An 18,725-nucleotide genomic window follows, 5' to 3' on the forward strand; every position below is an offset into this window, starting at 1 on the left:
TTATATGTAGATAGAGTTGTTTTTCTGCAGCAAAGAACTTAATAAATGGAACACTTTAAAAAATAACTGACAATAAAAGCAGAGAAAATGTGGTTCCATTAAAAAAATTAATAGCATGTTTGAGAATTCTGAGAGAGAAGGGGAAAAAAAGCTAAATTTTAGTGATAGTCATTATTTTCTATTGCTTTACTTTTGGCTAAAATGTGAGTATTTCTTTGTGTAAAGGATATATTTTTTCAATCTGTTAAGAAATGTATTTCTCTTGTCCCCAGAACTCTAGGATTCCTGACCTAGGCTTATCTAGGATTCTATGTATCCTCATTACAGGGCCCTTTTTGTAATTGGCATAGCTTAAGTTTTGTGATTTCTTAAAATAATCTATTCACTTTTCATCTGTTTGCTTTGTATGCTTAGTATTTTAATTTTGAAATAATTTAAATGTTGCAGGTTATTTTCACTTTAGCACTCTTCAAAGAGGAGGGCCATTAGTGATTTAAATCATCTTTCTAACTGACAAAGCCCACAGCCTAATGATGAAGCACTCTGGTTTTAGTCCCTTGGGAGGTAGATGTGTAGTTCCTGTCAGCTACTGGAAATCTTTTAGTACAGTCTTTCTCACTTTTCCACCTTCTTTAGTGTCCCTTTTCTTTGGTCTGTGTTCCTAGACTTGCCCATAATATGACAGTTAAGGTCGTATACTCCTAGAGCCAGTATTTACCAAGCACTTACAGTGTGGTGAGCACTCTGACCTTGACCATCCTGATTTGTATACAAACCTTCTGAAAGTTTGTCATCAACTAGCATAGTAGTAAGTGTATGAGACATTATGTAAGCATTTTAATGGGTTATCTCTTTTAATACAGCAGCCTTACTGGGTAGGAATAAATAAATCCTTTGTCTAAAACCACTTGGTGATAGGGTCACCAGATAAAATACAGGAGGCCCAATTAAATTTGAGTTTCTGATAGACAACTAATTTTTAATACAAGCATGTACCAAATAACTGCAGAATCTGGAAATCCTACTTGGAAAATAAGAGGTAGAGCTGAGATTTTAAACCATGTAATTTGGTCTATGACCACGCTCTGGCCTACTCCATTATACTCAATATGGAGAATAAAAATCATGTCTACCTAGGTCTTCATCCAGTGTTTGGATGGCAGTTACTCAAGTTATTTTTTCTCCAACTGATTATACTTATAATAATGTAAAAGTGTGTGCATGCTTTCTTATTTCAAAGTCTAATACTCAGCTTCAAGTAAATTCATGTATACTTTTTGTCTTCTTATTTAAGTCTTTACTAATTTTACATTAAATAGCATAAAATGAGAATTTTTCTGTATTTGATAATTTTAGCCATTTTTGTCCATATAAGATTTTTACTTCCTTTCTCAAATATAAAAAGATTTAGTTACATGTGGGTGCTAAAAGGACGCATTTTCCTTTCTTTTGATAAGGTCAAGGAAATGACACATGAATAAGGTATTTAACATGTCCTATGTGTTTTCAAAAAATTGGGAAATTATAAAATGCAGATGTAGAATTGAAAGAGGCTTATGCTAAGAATTGCCAGGAAAGCCATCGAACTCTGCCAAATGATCATCCAGGGACGTGAGGAATCATTTTTCCTAGGGAATTGCCAGGATTCAGGACCAGGCTTTTAGTTTTGCATATCTAGAAGTTGACTTACAAAAATAGAGACATAAGAGATTGGATAACACATACTATAAGTTTGATATCATTGATTTCCAGTTCTAGCAGAATTGTAGGCAGCAAATATTAAACAGACACTGTTCAGGTTCAGGAACTAAGTTTTTAACTCAAGACTTGGAGTCAAAGAATATGGAAATTGAAGAGAAGTGTATTTCTTAGTGAACCTACCTGTAATTAAGAGATATCTGTGGGAGATGTTTCTATTGTCCAGAGGAATTGAATAATACCTGGGCAGTAATAGCAAGTCAGAATTTTGGAGAAAGTCCAGAAAGGGAAGCCCGGAAGCAAGAATCAAAAGTGTAACTCTCAGCAGGTGTAATAGGACTTGCTATAGGATTGGCCTCTTTTTTTAGTGTATTCCATATCTTTTTTAAGTCCATTCATATGTTTTCAGGCATAGCATATTGAGAGATTTGTCGATGGCAAAGTGTCATTTTTTACACAAGCAGTCATTGCAAAATCAGTATTTCCTTTATGGAAATTAGAACCGAATTATTTTGGACTACATACAAATTGTTCTGTGTAAGTGAAATTTTCTGTCAAAAATTTTCAAAAGTCATTACATTGCTACTCAGTCAACTTTTTATTATAGAATTCATTAATGGTCATTGACATTTTGTATTTTTAAATCTAAGTCTGGTATTATCACCTTTGGGATACAGTAGACTAGAAGACATTAATAAGAAAAATGTTTCTTCTCTTTTCTTATATAACTCTTTTCTTGAAAGCAATGACTTGATACAACAAAACTTATTAAACCCTCATATCTCTAGCCAAGAGAAAATAGATAGTTTTCCTTATGCCAGCTGTGGTAAATGGCAAGTTGGCCACAGAGGGACCTAGCCTGACTACCAATTTGATCAGAATTCAGTGTTTGCATCCTTTCAAATTAATTGTTAAGTGTACTGTCTACTTGTATTCAGTAAAGCTTGACAAATGAGTAAGCAGTTCAGTTCCTTCTGAAGCTGCATGAAACACCATGTTTGGAGTCCAACCTGTGCTCAAATCCCTTCTCTGTCTCTTTGCAAGTACAAAGAGTTAGTCTCTGTTTTTTCCTTAGTGCAATGGTGATATTAGGATCCTAAGCCCATCTCGAAGACTTGTGAGACTTAAACTAGATAATAAATTTTTTTCATTAATTGAATAATTACTTATTGAATGCCTGCTGTGTGTCAGGTATTGTTGTAGGTCTCACAGATATCAGGGAACATGACAAAGTCCCCGCTCTTCATTTTAGTGGGAGAGACATACAACCAATGTGTAAGGATATAAAACTAATTTTAGGTAGCGAGTGATAACTTATGAAGGAAAGTAAAGCCTGGCACATACAGGAACATTCCCCCAGCTTTTAACAAAAAATGATTTTCAAAGTACAGCAAACAAATGCCATCCATCTTAACTCAACAATTTACATGTTGCTATGTTTGCTTTAACCATGTGTGCATCTGGGGGTGTGGTATCTTGGTTTATTTCCCCTGCAAACCACTTGAAACTGAAGTTGCAGATATAATTAGTCCCTAAGTACTTTAAGAATTAGGCATTCTTCTGTGTAGTAGGGATTTAACTAATATTTGTTGTCTTTTTACTCCAAAATCTTATGGACAAAGCAATCACAGCTGTCTGTCATATCTGTCATAGCTCATCAGAAGGGACAAAAGGAGTCGTAATGTTTTCATGTTATCTGGACATATAAGTATTCAAAATTTTAATTCTTGAGAACATGAAAATAGCATGATAGTCATCCTCATTTAAGCACTATGCAAGGAAGAGCAGAAATATACATCTACTGAGAAATTACCACAGTTATTTGCTATACTGAGTGCTTTTACCTGTTTTCTTTTAGTCTTCACAGAAACCCTTGAGGAGTATAAAAACATAGAGTAATTATTTATTTTATAGAAGAAAAAGTAATGATTTCTTTAAGCAAAAAAGTTAATTGCAACTCGACTATGAAGTGACAAGGCAAGGGTTTGAATCTATGTCTACTGGTTTTTAAAATAAGCAATTTTCACTAAACCTGTTGCTTTTTTAGTAGTTGAGTTAGCTGTTCAGTAGTTAGGAGGACTTTTTTCAGTATAAATAGGTAAATATGTAAGGGTAGCCACTGATCAGTATTCCTTTACTGGGAAACTTCTTTTGAGCCACCTTTGTGATACACCATGATGAAAATTCAGTTTTATATCGCAGTCCTTGTAAAGCCTTTGTATTTGACATATAGTCATTTTCTGCCTAGTGCTGCTGTTAACGAGTATTATATTACTTCACGCATGTTACCGGTTACATTCTTGTTTAAGTTCAGCTCTAGGGTTCTCAAACTGGAGTGAGCATTGGAGACACCTTAGAGTTTCTGTTTCAGTAGATCTGGGGTGGAGTTCACAGATGTGCATTTCTACCTCATTCCCCGGTGATACCAATGCTGTCCATCTGGGGACTACTCTTTGAGAACCGCTGCCTACCTTTTTGTTCTCCCAGAGTACTTATCATGATACTTGTCATTTGGCTTAAATGTCCTCTTACCTGTGAATCTTTTCCTGGCTTCTATTTTACTGAAACTGTTAGTTGTCCTCAAGTGTTAGTGGGTGTATGGTTCACCTGGAAAACTTGTTGATGCAGCAGATTTCTGATTGGACCCCTCTGATTTTTAGCAAGCACCGTAAATGTTACTGCAGGTGCTTTATAGACAGGGATTTGTGAATTACTTGACTTGCAGGGTGATCATGTGCTCCTCATTGTCAGGACTGTATGCTTTTTGTACTATAGTGCTCTTCTTTGTTTGTCTCTCTCCTACCAGAATCCCTAAAGGGGAAGTACTATGTCTTGTTCATCATTATAGCTTAAAGCTTAGCACAATGCAGTATTAAAAAGTGGTAGGAGACTTCCGGCAAGATGGAGGAATAGGTGGACGCACCGTACCTCCTCGCACAACCAAGATTAGAACAACAACAAAATACAGTCAGCATAACACCCAGAACCGACAGGGGATTCATCTGAATGGAAGTCGGACAGCCAAGAAGTTGAAGTAGACCCGTACATCCAGACTGGTAGGAGACAACGAGCCGAGCGGGCGCGGGGCTGGCGCGGGCCGGCAGCGCACGGAGGTCGGGGGAAATTTGGCGCGGAATCGGCACGACAGCGGGGCGCAGGAACGCAGCGGTGGACCCTGAGTACACAAGCTGCGGCTGCCGGACCCAGTGGGGCAGCGATTGTGGACCAGGGCAGAGCTCGCAGCCCAGGAGCCCGGGGAAAGGTCTGGGCCCAGGAGAATTGAACTGCCGCCATTGATTCCCTCCCGCCCCCGCCCCCGCCCCCGCCCCGCCCCGCCCCCGCCCCCGCCCCCGCCCCCACATATAACGTCACAATCTAGCGACTGGGGCGCCCAGCCCCGGTGAACACCTAAGGCTCCGCCTCCCACCTTAACAAGAGCGACCAGTCCGGAAAAAAAAAAAAAAAAGAGAGAGAGACAGGGAAAGACATAAGACATGTGTGCAACAGAGCAGATCAGTCCCCCAGGACTCATCCTTTTGAGCGACCAAGAAATAGCCAATCTATCAGATGCACAGTTCAAAACGCTGGTGATTAGAAAGCTCACGGAATTGGTTGATTTTGGGCGCAATTTAGATGAAAGGATGCAGGTTACCATAAAAGAGATGCAGGAAGATACGCGGAGGAGAGCCAATAGAGAAAGGAAGGAATCTGAGTCTCAAAACAATACAGTGGACCAGAAGGAAGATAGAATCAACCAAGCAGGAAAGCATGATGAAATAAGAATTAAAAAAAATCGAGGAGAGCCTTGGGAACATCCAGGACACCTTTAAACGTTCCAACATTCGAATTATAGGGGGTACCAGAAGGGGAGGAGCAACAAGTGGAAAAGTTATTTGAACAAATAATAGAGGAGAACTTCCCCAATCTGGCAAAGGAAACAGTCTTCCAAGAAATCCAAGAAGCTCAGAGAGCCCCAAAGAAGTTGGACCCAAGAAGAAACACACCAAGGCACATCATAATTACATTAGCCAAGGTAAAAACGAAGGAGAGAATCCTAGAAGCAGCAAGAGATAAGGGGACAGTCACCTACAAAGGAGTTCCCATCAGACTGTCAGCTGATTTCTCCAAAGAGACCTTACAGGCAAGAAGGGGCTGGAAAGAAATATTCCAAGTCATGAAAGACAAGGACCTACATCCCAGATTGCTCTATCCAGCAAAGCTGTCATTTAGAATGGAAGGGAAGATAAAGTGCTTTTCAGATAAGGTCAAATTAAAGGAGTTCATCATCACCAAGCCTTTATTTTATGAAATGCTAAAGGGACTTATCTAAGAAAAGAAGATAAAGAAAAAGACATGTATAGTAAAAGGACAGCAAACTCACAATTATTAACAATTACACCTAAAGCAAAACCAAAAGAAACTAAGTAAACAACTAGAACAGGAACAGAACCACAGAAATGGAGGGCACATGGAGGGCTAGCAACAGGGGGTGTGGGAGGAGGGGGAGGGGGGGAAAGGTATAGAGAATAAGTAGCATAGAATGTAGGTTGAAAATAGATAGGGGGAGGGCAAGAATAGTACGGGAAAGGTAGAAGCTAAAGAACTCATAAGAATTGCACATGGAAGTGAACTAAAGGGGGGGGAACGTGGGTGGGAGAGGGGGTACAGGGTGGAGGGGAGGGAAGGGGGGAAAAGGGACAAATGTAATAGCATAATCAATAAATTTAAAAAAAAATAAATAAATATAGATATAAAACTAAAAAAAAAAAAAGTGGTAGAATACTGCTTGTGTAATCTAAGGATGTGACCTTGGAGAATTTATTTAATCTCCCTGAGTCTCAGTTTTCTTTTCTTATGCATTGGTGATAGTAATACTTCCTTGCTATAGAAATCAGCTCTTAGCTATATATAGTACTTAGTGTATTACTTATGTTTACTGGGTACATACAGAATATGGGTACATATGAGAGAATGTGCCTAGTAAATGGAAACTGTTACTACTGTTGTCTTATGGAAGAAACAAAATAAATTTTTGAATTAATGAAAACCCCTAAATTATGATTTTAGCACCCAGATTTAGGGTATGTATTTACTGCTTCATTTAGAATCTTTGCTTAATTGTTTCAATTAAATATCATTTTACATTTTGGTATTTAATAAAAGATTGTCAAGTACAACCATACATTGGGCTTTTTTTGTCTCCCACAGGAAAACAGAGAAACCGCCTGGAACCCATGGATACCATATTTGTTAAACAGGTTAGAGAAGGAGGACCTGCTTTTGAAGCTGGATTGTGCACAGGTGCTAATGCTCTTCTTTAAACAATACCTTTTAATTTCTATTTTGCTTTTTTATTTTTCCTTAGCTATCTTTTTGTATGTTTCTTTCTTTTTCTTCACATCTGTTATTACTGTTTTTGAGACCTCAATTGGTTATGTTTCTTGGTACCCAAATGGATGTGTTTGTACAGAAATAATATGAATTATAAATTGTGGGCCGTTTTGGTTACCACTTACACAATGGACTCTTGGAGGCCCTTTAAAGAACCTCTTTTGCACACATTTCATTTTGACAAAGGATTATAGCATAGGAAAATGATGAAGATACTGACATAATTGAAATAATCTTCTTGGATCTGTGTCTAACTTTTGAAAGTATCTGATCTGAATTAATTAATTAGCTCCATACAAAGTAGCCTAAATCTCTACTGCAGTGCAAGCCTAGCCTCATGTAGGTATCAGTGGATATAGTTTGATAGTGGTTTGTTCTGAAAATGTTTTCTGATTTGTGATTTTTAATAAAAACTAAGAGATTTCATTTAGATGAATGCACACTTGAAGATAGTTGCTCTTCTCTCGTGTTTTTAAACATAGAATAATTTAAATTATTAGTGAAAAACTAGTAAAGTATTAGTGAAAAACTATCTTTTGGTGCCTTTTGAATGAGATGTTATCTTTTTAGCTATAAATATGCTATCTTTCTAGCTATAGATATTATCAAATATCAGTAACAAGTATCATTGATAAGATTTATGAGGAGGCACTCTTGCCTACCTTTATTACCTACCTTAATTATCTTTTTTATCATACTTAAAGTAAGCCTAATTTTAATATCATTAATATATAAAATGTGCATGTCAGTGTACATATGAGATCCCATTTCCTAGAATGTATCACCTGTCACATTCTAAGCATCACAAGATGGAGAACATGAAATACAGATACTGTGATCAGCACAAAGGACATTTTTTTTTCTTCCTCTTTTCACCTGTCCTTTATGTCCCAGTCTTTTCCTTTGTACTCCCCTGAGTTTTTCTGAGTAATCCGAATGTCCATTTCTCCATTACAATGAAGAACAAGTTAACATGTATAAACATCAAAACCTTATGCAGACCCATATTTAAGTTTGTAATAGAGCACCAGTCAATAAACTAAATAGATTCAAAGAATACTACAAGGAAATCAGCTGGGCTGGATTTGGAGGACACTGAGATACTAAAACAATCAGTTACGTAATCTGTGGAATAATGTTTTTCTCTCACAGGTGACAAGCAGGAAAACTACAACTCAGAAAATAGCTATTAGGGGCATAGATAGTACAGTAGAGCTGTGGTCTCTTGGTAATTATACCTTCTGAGGTGTCCAAATTCATAAATGACTGGAACTCTTATTTAAAGCATGGCTGTATTTCATAAGAAGCTGGATATATTAAAATTTAGGTTCAGCTTTTAAAAGATATTATAAAAAACACTTTAAAAAGATGTTTTTAAAAAACAATGAGTAAGAATTCATTAAAAAGTATGTTTCTCAAGATATATTTCATGAAAAACAATTTTAAAAATTGTTTAAAAATTAATTAGTTAATAAAAGATATATATCAAAAGTATTGAAAAGTGACTTTTTTTAGGAATTCCTCATTTGATATACATATATATATATATATGTTTTTGGTTTTTTTTTTTTTTTTTTACTCTTCTTTGAAGGTGACCGAATTATAAAAGTCAATGGAGAAAGTGTTATTGGAAAGACGTATTCCCAAGTAATTGCTTTAATTCAGAACAGGTAAGATTCTTGAAATATGATTAATTTTGGCTACAGATGGGTCTAAATCAGCAGAGTGAGCAGATTTAATGCAGTGTTGCACTCCTGTGGGGAGTTGGTGTGATGGGGAGATGTGGGACTTGAAGTGCATGGTGCACGTGGGAGTGGCCAGGAAGAAACTCCAAGGTCAGCTCATCTGGTAGCTTTGCTTCAGCAGGATTTGTCAAACTTGTGATTAAAACTCCAGAGTTTAAGAGGCACACATTTTAGATTTTTTTGTAAGTTTCTCACTTTTATTTGAAGTGGTAAGTGCTAATTTGTTTATAATAAATATATAACTAAATGTATTCATAAATGATCTTAAAACTTCTTACTAAGATAAGTTGTCTTTAAATAATTTATAGAATAATAGTCTTGGCTCAGATGTATTCATTTGTTTTGACCAAGATAGCAAGATATTCTCTTACAATTCATTTGTCTGCCTACATTGTACAGAATGATAGACTTATGAGCTTTAAAGGTAAATAAATATTTATAGAGTGACTATCTATGGGACCTCAAAGATAATTTAGTCCTATTTTCTTTTTTTTTTACCACACACCTAGAAAGGTTTTTTTTTATTATTACAAATAAAAAATTGAAAACCAAAGGTTACCATATTGAATTTCTGTGAGGAGTAGGCATAAATCTGGGGTCTAGTTTCTAGATCATCACTATTGTAGGAGGTTCTTCTCAGATTCACGTATAGTAATTTCTAGATTATATATTGGTTTATATTAGCCATACCAACTTCTCTGTAATTAAAATGAATTTTTTATTTTATAAAGATATTTATCAATCTCTTTTACCCATGTCTAAAGCAGCTCATGCTATGTTGTTTACACAAATGCCCTAATGCAACGTCATTTTTACAGTGAAATAATGTGATCATGATTTATTTATCTCAGAGTATTTTTAATGTTTCAATATATAATGGCATCCTTAGAGAAAGCAGATCTTAAATCTATCCTGTAATGTTGAATTCTAGGTGTTACTTACATTGATACCAATTGATTTTAAGGTATGGAGTAGACTTGGGGATTAGTGAAGCGTTTAAAGTCTCTGGAGAGGCAGTGGGGAGATTCGCCCAAAATTTCTCTTTAAAATAATGTAGATCATTGTAAATATACCAGTATATTTTGTCAACCTATAATTTGAGGACTTTTACTATATTTGTTAACATCTCTTTTTTAAAAATAATATTTTCCTAGTGATATAATTTATTCTTTGTTTTCCTGAACACTTAAATTAATTTTTTGTTACTGGCACAGTTCATCTTTCAGAGTAATAACACTTTGAAATGATAGTCTTAATTTTTCAACCAATAAAGCTATTTGAAAAATAGAGAAAAACTGTTTTTTCATTATCTTATTTTCTTTAAAAAAAAAACAACTGTGTTCCTTTTGTCTGCAGTTGGTAGCAAATGGATAATGCAGCACAAAGCCATTGAGATTCTGCAGTGTATTAATGTAAAAATGTATCCTTGTAGAAGAATTTATCGAAACATCAGTATGTATTTTCTACCAACTCTAAATATTGACATACACATGCCTACATATTTTAGTAGTTACATTTATTTGAACCTGTGGTTCTTACTGGTTTTCTGTTCTCTTAGCATTTATGAACCCTCCTATAATGGTTCAGACTTATCAAAAAGAGACACTAATAAATTAGTAGATTTTCTTTTTTTGTTTTTCATTTGATTGTTTTTTTTAATCTCTTGATTATATTGGGGAAAATTCTATCTGATATTATTAGGTTAGATACTGAAGCATCAATGGGGACAGCACCACTATTCTTGTCTTCTCTAAATGCAATTCCAGGCCACAGGACTCAGTATAATTTACCCCTTTGAACTTTTTCAAATGTAGAAAAACTCTGTTATTTTAAAGAGGAAATTTATAGTACCAAAATGAAATGAGACTTGGAGTGTTCTCCTAAAGGTTCTAAAATGAAATCACAGAGAAGCAAATACAGTAGTTGAAATGCTATATAGATTTTAAAAACAAGTTGTAATAGTCAGCTCTGATTTCCTTCACCTCTGAGGCTGAAAGGGATATTTCAAAAGGAGAATGCTCAATTAATATTGCTTGAAATGTTAAATTTGCAGGCTCTTTGGTTATTTTTATGTTAATATACTCTTAATTTGATAAATAATGAGAATATATGCTAAAAAGGTGTGATTTGTTATGTTACTTGACATAAAATAATAATAACAAATTATGGACCCATGAATGTTGATCCAAGACTATTTAATACAAGTAATATACTTTGTTTCTAAATAAATTGTTTCTAAATAATAAATAAGTCTTGACTGATCATGAGTAGCTCAAACATATGGTAGGGTGCTCTCTTTCATACATAACTAGCATATCTGTAAAAGTTATTTCATTTCATTTTAATGGTTTGCATTTGAAAAGTAAAGATTTAGAAAAACCAAAACTTAAACTCTTAAGCAATTTAAGAAATATTTCTGAGTTAACTACTTTTCCTTTTATGACTTTTTCACACATTCCACCTTCCCTAAAATACTGTTTTTGTATATTTAATTTCAGTGATACAACATTGGAACTTAGTGTTATGCCAAAAGATGAAGACATTCTCCAAGTGGTAAGTTTTATTTATTCAAATATGAGTTGTTTTTCAGTTGTGAGCATTAATTTAAAAAATTTAAAGAGATTTTAAAGAGGAGGTATATTGTATTTTTAAAAATTCTAGAAAAAAAAACCCATACTCTCTGGTTCAATTAGCAGTCTGGAATTCTCCACATTTTACAACAAAAGTGCAGGGGGGAGACCACTGTCAATATTTTGCAATCAAGTGACATGAAAATGTGTTATTGATTCCCTAGTGAACTCTCCTGACTGCTGTCGTTTGGGTTGAGATCCCTAGAGTTCAGCCCAGTGTTGCTTTCTAGGTGGTCATTTGACAGGAAGTCAAACCTCAGGGTACAAATGCATATCCCCAGGAATTAGAATCTTTTTTTTTTCCCTAATGTGAGGAATTTTGTGAAAGCCATCTTAATTTTCCAATAAGTATTACTGTTCATAATTAACTTGGCAAGCAATTTTGTTTAACAGTACCAATTTATTCCATTAGCAATATTCACAATTAATGGAATCTACAACTTAAGGGAAAGATATTAAGGTCTTAGAAAGGAAATAAAACTATTATTGAAAATTTTAGGAGAATGTACTGTCTTCTAAGGAACCGAGGTTGTGTGGATGTGGGTAGACTTTTTACACTGGGATGAGTTACTCCAGCATTTTTACCTGCATGTTCTGAGTCAGTCGGGTGCATCAGTCCTTTCAGCAGAACCTGCCGTAGGCACTTAACCTTTCATGGCTCAGGTGTGCCAAGACAAAAAAAAAAGGCCCAAATGAAAGAACGGATCAGAGCTCCAGAAAAAATACAACTAAGTGATGAGGAGATAGCCAACCTATCAGATGCACAGTTCAAAGCACTGGTGATCAGGATGCTCACAGAATTGATTGAATTCAGTCGCAAATTAGATGAAACGTGAAGGCTACACTGAGTGAAATAAAGGAAAATGCACAGGGATCCAACAGTGATGGGAAGGAAACTGGGACTCAAATCAATGGTGTGGACCAGAAAGAAGAAAGAAACATCCAACCAGCAAAGAATGAAGAAACAAGAATTTAAAAAAAAAAATGAGAAGAGGCTTAGGAACCTCCAGGACATTTTTAAACATTCCAACATCAGAATCATAGGGTTACCAGAAGAGAAAGAGCAAGAAATTGAAAACTTATTTGAACAAATAATGAGGGAGAACTTTCCCAATCTGGCAAAGGAAATAGACTTCCAGGAAGTCTGGGAAGCTTAGAGTCCCAAAGAAGTTGGACCCAAGGAGGAACACACCAAGGCACATCATAATTACATTACCCAAGATTAAAGATAAGGAGAGAATCCTAGAAGCAGCAAGAGAAAAGGAGACAGTTACCTACAAAGGAGTACCCATCAGACTGTCAGCTGATTTCTCAAGAGACCTTTCAGGCAAGAAGGGACTGGAAAGAAGTATTTGAAGTCATGAAAGGCAAGGACCTACATCCCAGATTGCTCTATCCAGGAAAGCTTTCATTTAGAATGGAAGGGCAGATAAAGTGCTTCTCAGATAAAGTCAAGTTAAAGGAATTCCTCATCACCAAGCCCTTATTATATAAAATGTTAAAGGGCTTCATCTAAGAAAAAGAAGATAAAATGAACAGTAAAATGACAACAAACTCATAGTTATTAATGAAAGGTTTTCTTAGGCTCCTCTGAGGAATAAATGCTAATCAGCCACAAAATTAGGCAGTACAGAGCTTTATTGGGGTTTGCGCACCCAGGCGAGGTTTTTGGGTCAGCATGGTGGGGCCAAGAAAGTCGAGAGCAAACAGGGAATATGGCGGGGTTTTATTTTGGTTGGCCCTCTTTGTGGGGGCTGGGGATTGGTTCCCTCCGAACGAAGCGGCAACATATCATTGGTGGTTCTCCTTGGGCCCTGGTTTGACATCAGCCGTCTTTTCTAGGTTGTAGTTGGGCCGCCATTTTGTCCTACTCCCGCCCACCCTGACATTCCTACCTCTTTGATAGGAATAGGGCACCGTGTTCGATCCGGCTACTTCCTGCTGTCCTGGGGGCATGGAGGGGAGGGGTTAGAGGTGGGCCGTTTCTGGTTCGTCAGGGAGGGGCAAGTGGGTTTGGGCCTGAAGCAGCATCTGGTTGAAGGTAACCCCGGAGGCTTCACAAATTTTTTCCTGTGGCTGGCGTTCAGGATCTTAGAGAAGAGGTACGTCCTTTAAGAGGAAAGATGTGGGGGAGTTTGTGACCTTGAGAGGAGTGGGAATGGGGACTGCGGGAGACTGGGGATGATAAGGAATGTGCAGCTTCCAGGTGATGCCAAAGGAGGTGAAGACCTGCTGGACGATTTGGGAGCTGAAGCCTGGGCCGTTGTCCGACTGGATAGAGGAGGGCAGCCTAAATCATGGGATAATGCGGTTGAGGAGCAAGTCGGCTACTGTATCCGCTGTTTTTCTTGTCGTGGGATGGGCCTCAGTCCAACCTGAAAACGTGTCAACAAAAGTTAAAAGGTAGCGGAATGTTTTGTGGAGAGGCATGTGAGTGAAGTTGATTTGCCAGTCCTGGCCAGGGAGATGTCCTCTCATCTGGTCAGTTGGAAACCAGGGTTTAAGGCCTTCCTGGGTTGACGTTTTAGAGCAGACTGAGCGTTTAGCATGCACCTGCTTGATGGACTGGAGAAGATTTGGGAAGGAGAAGAGGGGATCTAGGAACTTGAATGGAGCCTTGGGGCCCATGTGCAGTGACTGGTGGATTTCTGAGAGGAGGGGAACAGCCTGCTGCTGGGGAATGGCAATTTTTTCCGTTGAGGAAGATCCAGCCTCCGGGGCCAATGCGGCCACCCCGGGCATACAGGGAAGAGTATTCCTGAGGAGTATAGGAAGGAGGTACTGGGGTGGACAAGAAGAGTATGGGGGAGGGAGAAGCTCCAGTGGTCAGTTTTCGTGCTGCGGCATTAGCCCGGGCATTGCCCTGGGAGACAGGGTTTCCCGAGGTTTGATGCCCCTTGCAGTGAACAACAGCTGCTTCTGCAGGTAATTTTAAGGCTTGGAGGAGTTCAGAGATTAGAGATGCATTAATGATGGGAGAGCCTTTAGATGCGAGAAACCCACGTTCCTTTCAGAGAGTAGAGTGACTGTGAACAATGAGAAAGGCATATTTGGAGTCTGTGTAGATGGTTATTCGCTTGTTTTTTTGCCAGAGAGAAAGCTCAGGTGAGAGCAATGAGTTCTGCTTTTTGTGAGGTAGTGCCCTCAGGCAGCGGTTGTGCTTCTAGGGTGGATGCAAGGGTGACCACCGCGTAGGCCGCCCTCCGCCTTCCGTCGGCCCCCACCACAGAACTGCCATCTATGAACAGAGTGAGGTCAGCATTGGGGAGTGGAATGTCAGACACCCTGTCTAGGGGCTGCCCGAGAACGTCAAGAACTTCTGGACAAGAGTGGGTTCAGGGTCAATGGTAGGCGCTGGTAAGAGGGTGACCGGCTTGAGCCGAGGGGAGAGGCGAAGGGATAAAGCGGTACTTTCTATAAACAGAAGGTGCAGCTTTTGGAGGTGTGAAGGGCTTAGTAATAAGAGAGCCTGATGTGAAAGCAGATCAGTAAGGCAGTGGGGCGAGAAAACGACCACTGGCTGGCAGAGAGTCAGCTTGAGGGCCTCCTTGCCTAACTCGGCGGCACTACCCAGAGCATGGAGACATTGCTGTCACCCCCATAAGGTTGGATTCAGCTGCTTGGAGAGGTAAGCAACTGGACGGTAGGAGGGGCCAACAGGTTGGGCCAGGACACCAATTGCTATGCCTTTGCGTTCATCAGTGAAAAGGTGAAATGGATGGGTGGGATTGGGAAGGCTTAGAGAGGGGGTTTGCAGGAGTGTGTCCCATAACGTGGTGAAGGCTTTCTCTACCAGCTTGGGAGAAGTAAGGGGTCTCATAGGAGTTTCTTTTGCAGCGTTGTACAGGGACTTGGCCAAGAGGTCAAAGCTGGGAACCCAGTGTCTGAAGAACCCCACTAATCCCAAGGAGGAGGGAATCTGATTTCCATTAATGGGGGGTTGGAACTCATGGAGGGGGCGAATGCGGTCTGCAGTGAGACTGTGTGGTAGGGGTTATGGACAGACCTCAGTAGGTGATGGTTTGTGTGGAAATCTGAGCCTTGGTGGGGGAAACCCGATATCTTTTGTCTGCTAAAAAGTTACGGAGAAGGTCTGTGTGTTGTTGAGACTCTTGTAATGAGGGACTGCACAGGAGGAGGTTATCTACAGACTGGAGGACAGTGCTTAAACCTAAGTTGCAGGCGGCAAGATCCCAGGCAAGAGCCTGCCCAAAGAGATGGGGGCTGTCTCTAAAGCCTTGGGGAAGGACTGTCCATGTCAGTTGTGAGAGGTTGGTGTCAGGGTCAGTCCAGGTAAAGGCAAAAAGAAAATATGAATCCTGGTGGAGGGGAATAATAAAGAAGGCGTTTTTGAGGTCCAGAACAGAAAAATGGGTGGTGGTAGGTGGCATGTGGGAGAGGAGAGTGTAGGGGTTTGGGGCCACCGGGTGGATAGGGACTACTTCATTAATGAGCCTTAGGTCTTGGACTAACCTGTATGCTCCTGATGGTTTCCGAACTGGAAAAATTGGGGTGTTTCTTGGGGAGTTGGCCGGAATTAAAAGTTCCTGCCCATAAGGTGGGAGATGATAGGTTTTGAGACCTTTATGATGGGTTTTAGAGATTGGGAACTGGGGTCCAGAAGGAAAGATGGTGGGGTTTTTCAGCATGATGGTAATTGGGGTGTAATGAGAGGCCACAACAGGCTTGGAGGTGTCCCATACCTGAGGGTTGACTAGGGTGGGTGAGATTGGAGGTTGGGTTAACGGGGTAGGGTCTTTGAGCAGAGGAAGGAGAAGGTGAGAGGAGGGGTTTAGGCTCGCTGTGATCTGTAAGGAGGCCCCTAGGAGCTGCAAGATGTTTCTTCCTAGGAGTGGAACGGGGCAGGGGGGTATGACCAAGAAGGAGTGTGTGAAGGGGACATTATCAAGGCTGCAGTTTAAAGGAAAGGTACGAAGGGGGTGTGGTGGAGTTCCGTCAACCCCCATGACCGAGACCTGGGAAGGGGTAGGGGACCAGAATGTGATGTCAAGACTGAATAGGTAGCCCCCATGTCCACTAGGAATGAGATGGACTTACCCACTACCTGTGGCATTACCCTGGGCTTGGCGAGGGTGATGAGGGTCTTCGAGTCCAGGCCGTGTCAGTTGCCCATGAAGCCAAGGAGCTTTAAGGCCGGAGAGGTGTCCTCACCTTGGCCGGCTGGTCCCCCGTGCGGAGGCGCCGGGAACGAGCCTTTAAGGGCATAGGCATCTCTCCAATGGCTGAGCTGCCAGCAGTTGGAGCACAGTTTGGTGGGAGGTCGAGGGTTTGGACATTGGCGGGCCCAGTGTCCTTCCTTACCACAGTTGAAGCAGGCTCCTGGCGGTGTTTTTTTTGGTGGCCTGGACTTTGACTTGGCCCCTGGGCTGTGATGTCCTGGGTCTTCCGGCCAGTGTCAGGGCTGCTGCTATAGCCTGGGTCTGCGGGGCTACCTTCTGCTGCAGGCGCACTTGGTGAGCAGCCTCAGCATTTTTGTCTCAGTTGTTAAAAACTTTAAATGCCATGTTTACCAGATTTCGGATGGGGGTTTGAGGACCGTTTTCTGCCTTTTTTAGTTTTTCCAGATGTCTGGGGCTGACTGAGAGATAAAGTGGGTGGCCAGCACAGTGGCTCCTGCACTGGATGTAGGATCTAAACGAGTATGGAGAGCTATAGCCTCAGTGAGACGGTTAAGGAACAGGGCTGGGTTTTCTTCTGGGCCTTGGGTAATTTCTCTGAGTTTGTCATAGTTAACTGCTTTCTGAGCTGACCGTTGCATTCCTGCTAACAGGCACTCAACCATTTGGTTACACGCTATCTGCCTGCCTGTCCCGTCTGATTATTCCAACCCAGGTTGGCTTCTGGCACAGCCTCGGCTCCTACCGGCATAGTAGGGTTTGTAGCGTGGGTTTGGTCTGCATGATCTCTAGCGGCGGTTTGAATACAATCAAGTTTGTCTGGAGTTAGAGTAGAGGTTAAAATAATATGTAAGTTGTGCCATGTGAGATTGTAAGCCTGGATTAGGTACTGGAACTTCCTGATAAAATTGGTAGGGTTAGCGGAGAACAAGCCTAGGCATTTTTCAATTGAAGAGAGGTCAGTTAGTGAAAAAGGGGCATGGACCTGAACGACACCTTTTGCTCCTGCTACTTCTCGGAGGGGGCAAATACGGGAGTCTAGGGGCTGTGGATTCAGGCGGGAGGGAGTATGCGGGCTAACCAGGGAAGAAAGGTTTTCAGAGGGAGGGGGAGAATCTGGTTAAGAGGGGAGTGCCGGGGCTGGAGTAGCCATTGGCGGGAGCTGAGAAGGAGGGGGAGAAGGAGGAGAAGCAGGATTTTTGGGAGAATCAGAAAAGGAGGAGGGAGGTTCTGGGGCAGTAAGCTTAGGAGGCCGTGCGGGTTCAGAGTTTTCTTGGGCCAAGAGAACCTGAGCTGTGGAGCATTGAGCGCACAGATCAGAGCGGGAGTGCAGGGCCCAAAAGCCTTGAATGTAGGGGACCTCAGACCGTTTGCCAGTCTGTCTTCAAAAATTATCTAGGTCAGTAAGGGTAACAGAATCGAAAGTACCATCAGGAGGCCAGGTTTCACGGTTATTGAGCTGATATAACGGCCAGAAAAATCAGCCATTTTTGCTTGAGGCCAGGGTCAATTGCTGGCAAATTTTTCAGAAGGCACCCTAGAGGTGACTTAGGATCTGGCTTAGACCCCTGTTCCCCATTCCTGGTCCCAAGGACAGAAGATCGGTGACCAAGAATTGGCATCCCGCAACTCAAGTCACCGACCAAATCAGACAGAAATGGAGTTCAAGGCCAGGGGATGTCTCCATCCATTCTTGAATCCTGGAGGGAGAACAGTTTCTCCTGGAAGGGCTACCCCCGACGTAGCGCTACGATTTTCGGTAGGAGAGCAGCCTCTCCGGCGGACAGGGACCTGGAGTTGGAGTCCAAGGACCAGGAAGTTGAGGGATGGCGGCGCTTACCCTGGTTCAGTGCTCGGACTGGTGGGGTGGCCACGAGGCCTCCTCGGGGAGTCGGGAGAGGAGCGGTCTTCAGTAGACAACAACTCCTCCGGGGTTTTGGCACCAAATGAAAGGTTTTCTTAGGCTCTGCCAAGGAATAAATGCTAATCAGCCACAAAATTAGCAGTACAGAGCTTTATTGGGGTTTGCGTGCCTGGGCGAGGTTTTTCAGTCCGCATGGTGGGGCCGAGAAAGTCGCAAGCAAACAGGGAATATGGCGGGGTTTTATTTTGGTTGAACCTTT

General features: G+C 40.6%; 1 protein-coding gene across 7 annotated transcripts in view; it reads left to right on the forward strand.

Moving 5' to 3' along the window:
* The window catches only part of ARHGAP21 (Rho GTPase activating protein 21), a 136,370-nt gene that overhangs the window by 71,029 nt on the left and 46,616 nt on the right, over window positions 1–18,725 (forward strand). For all 7 annotated transcript variants that reach the window (XM_045857686.1, XM_045857689.1, XM_045857693.1 and 4 more), the window contains exons 5-7: window positions 6,907–6,999; window positions 8,681–8,759; window positions 11,333–11,387. In XM_045857686.1, the coding sequence (XP_045713642.1) occupies window positions 6,907–6,999; window positions 8,681–8,759; window positions 11,333–11,387 (227 nt within the window). The remainder of the gene's footprint in view (window positions 1–6,906; window positions 7,000–8,680; window positions 8,760–11,332; window positions 11,388–18,725) is intronic.

Source organism: Phyllostomus hastatus, unplaced genomic scaffold, assembly GCF_019186645.2.
Source record: "Phyllostomus hastatus isolate PE091 unplaced genomic scaffold, TTU_PhHast_1.1 phas_scaffold_1674, whole genome shotgun sequence".
Lineage (NCBI taxonomy): Eukaryota > Metazoa > Chordata > Mammalia > Chiroptera > Phyllostomidae > Phyllostomus > Phyllostomus hastatus.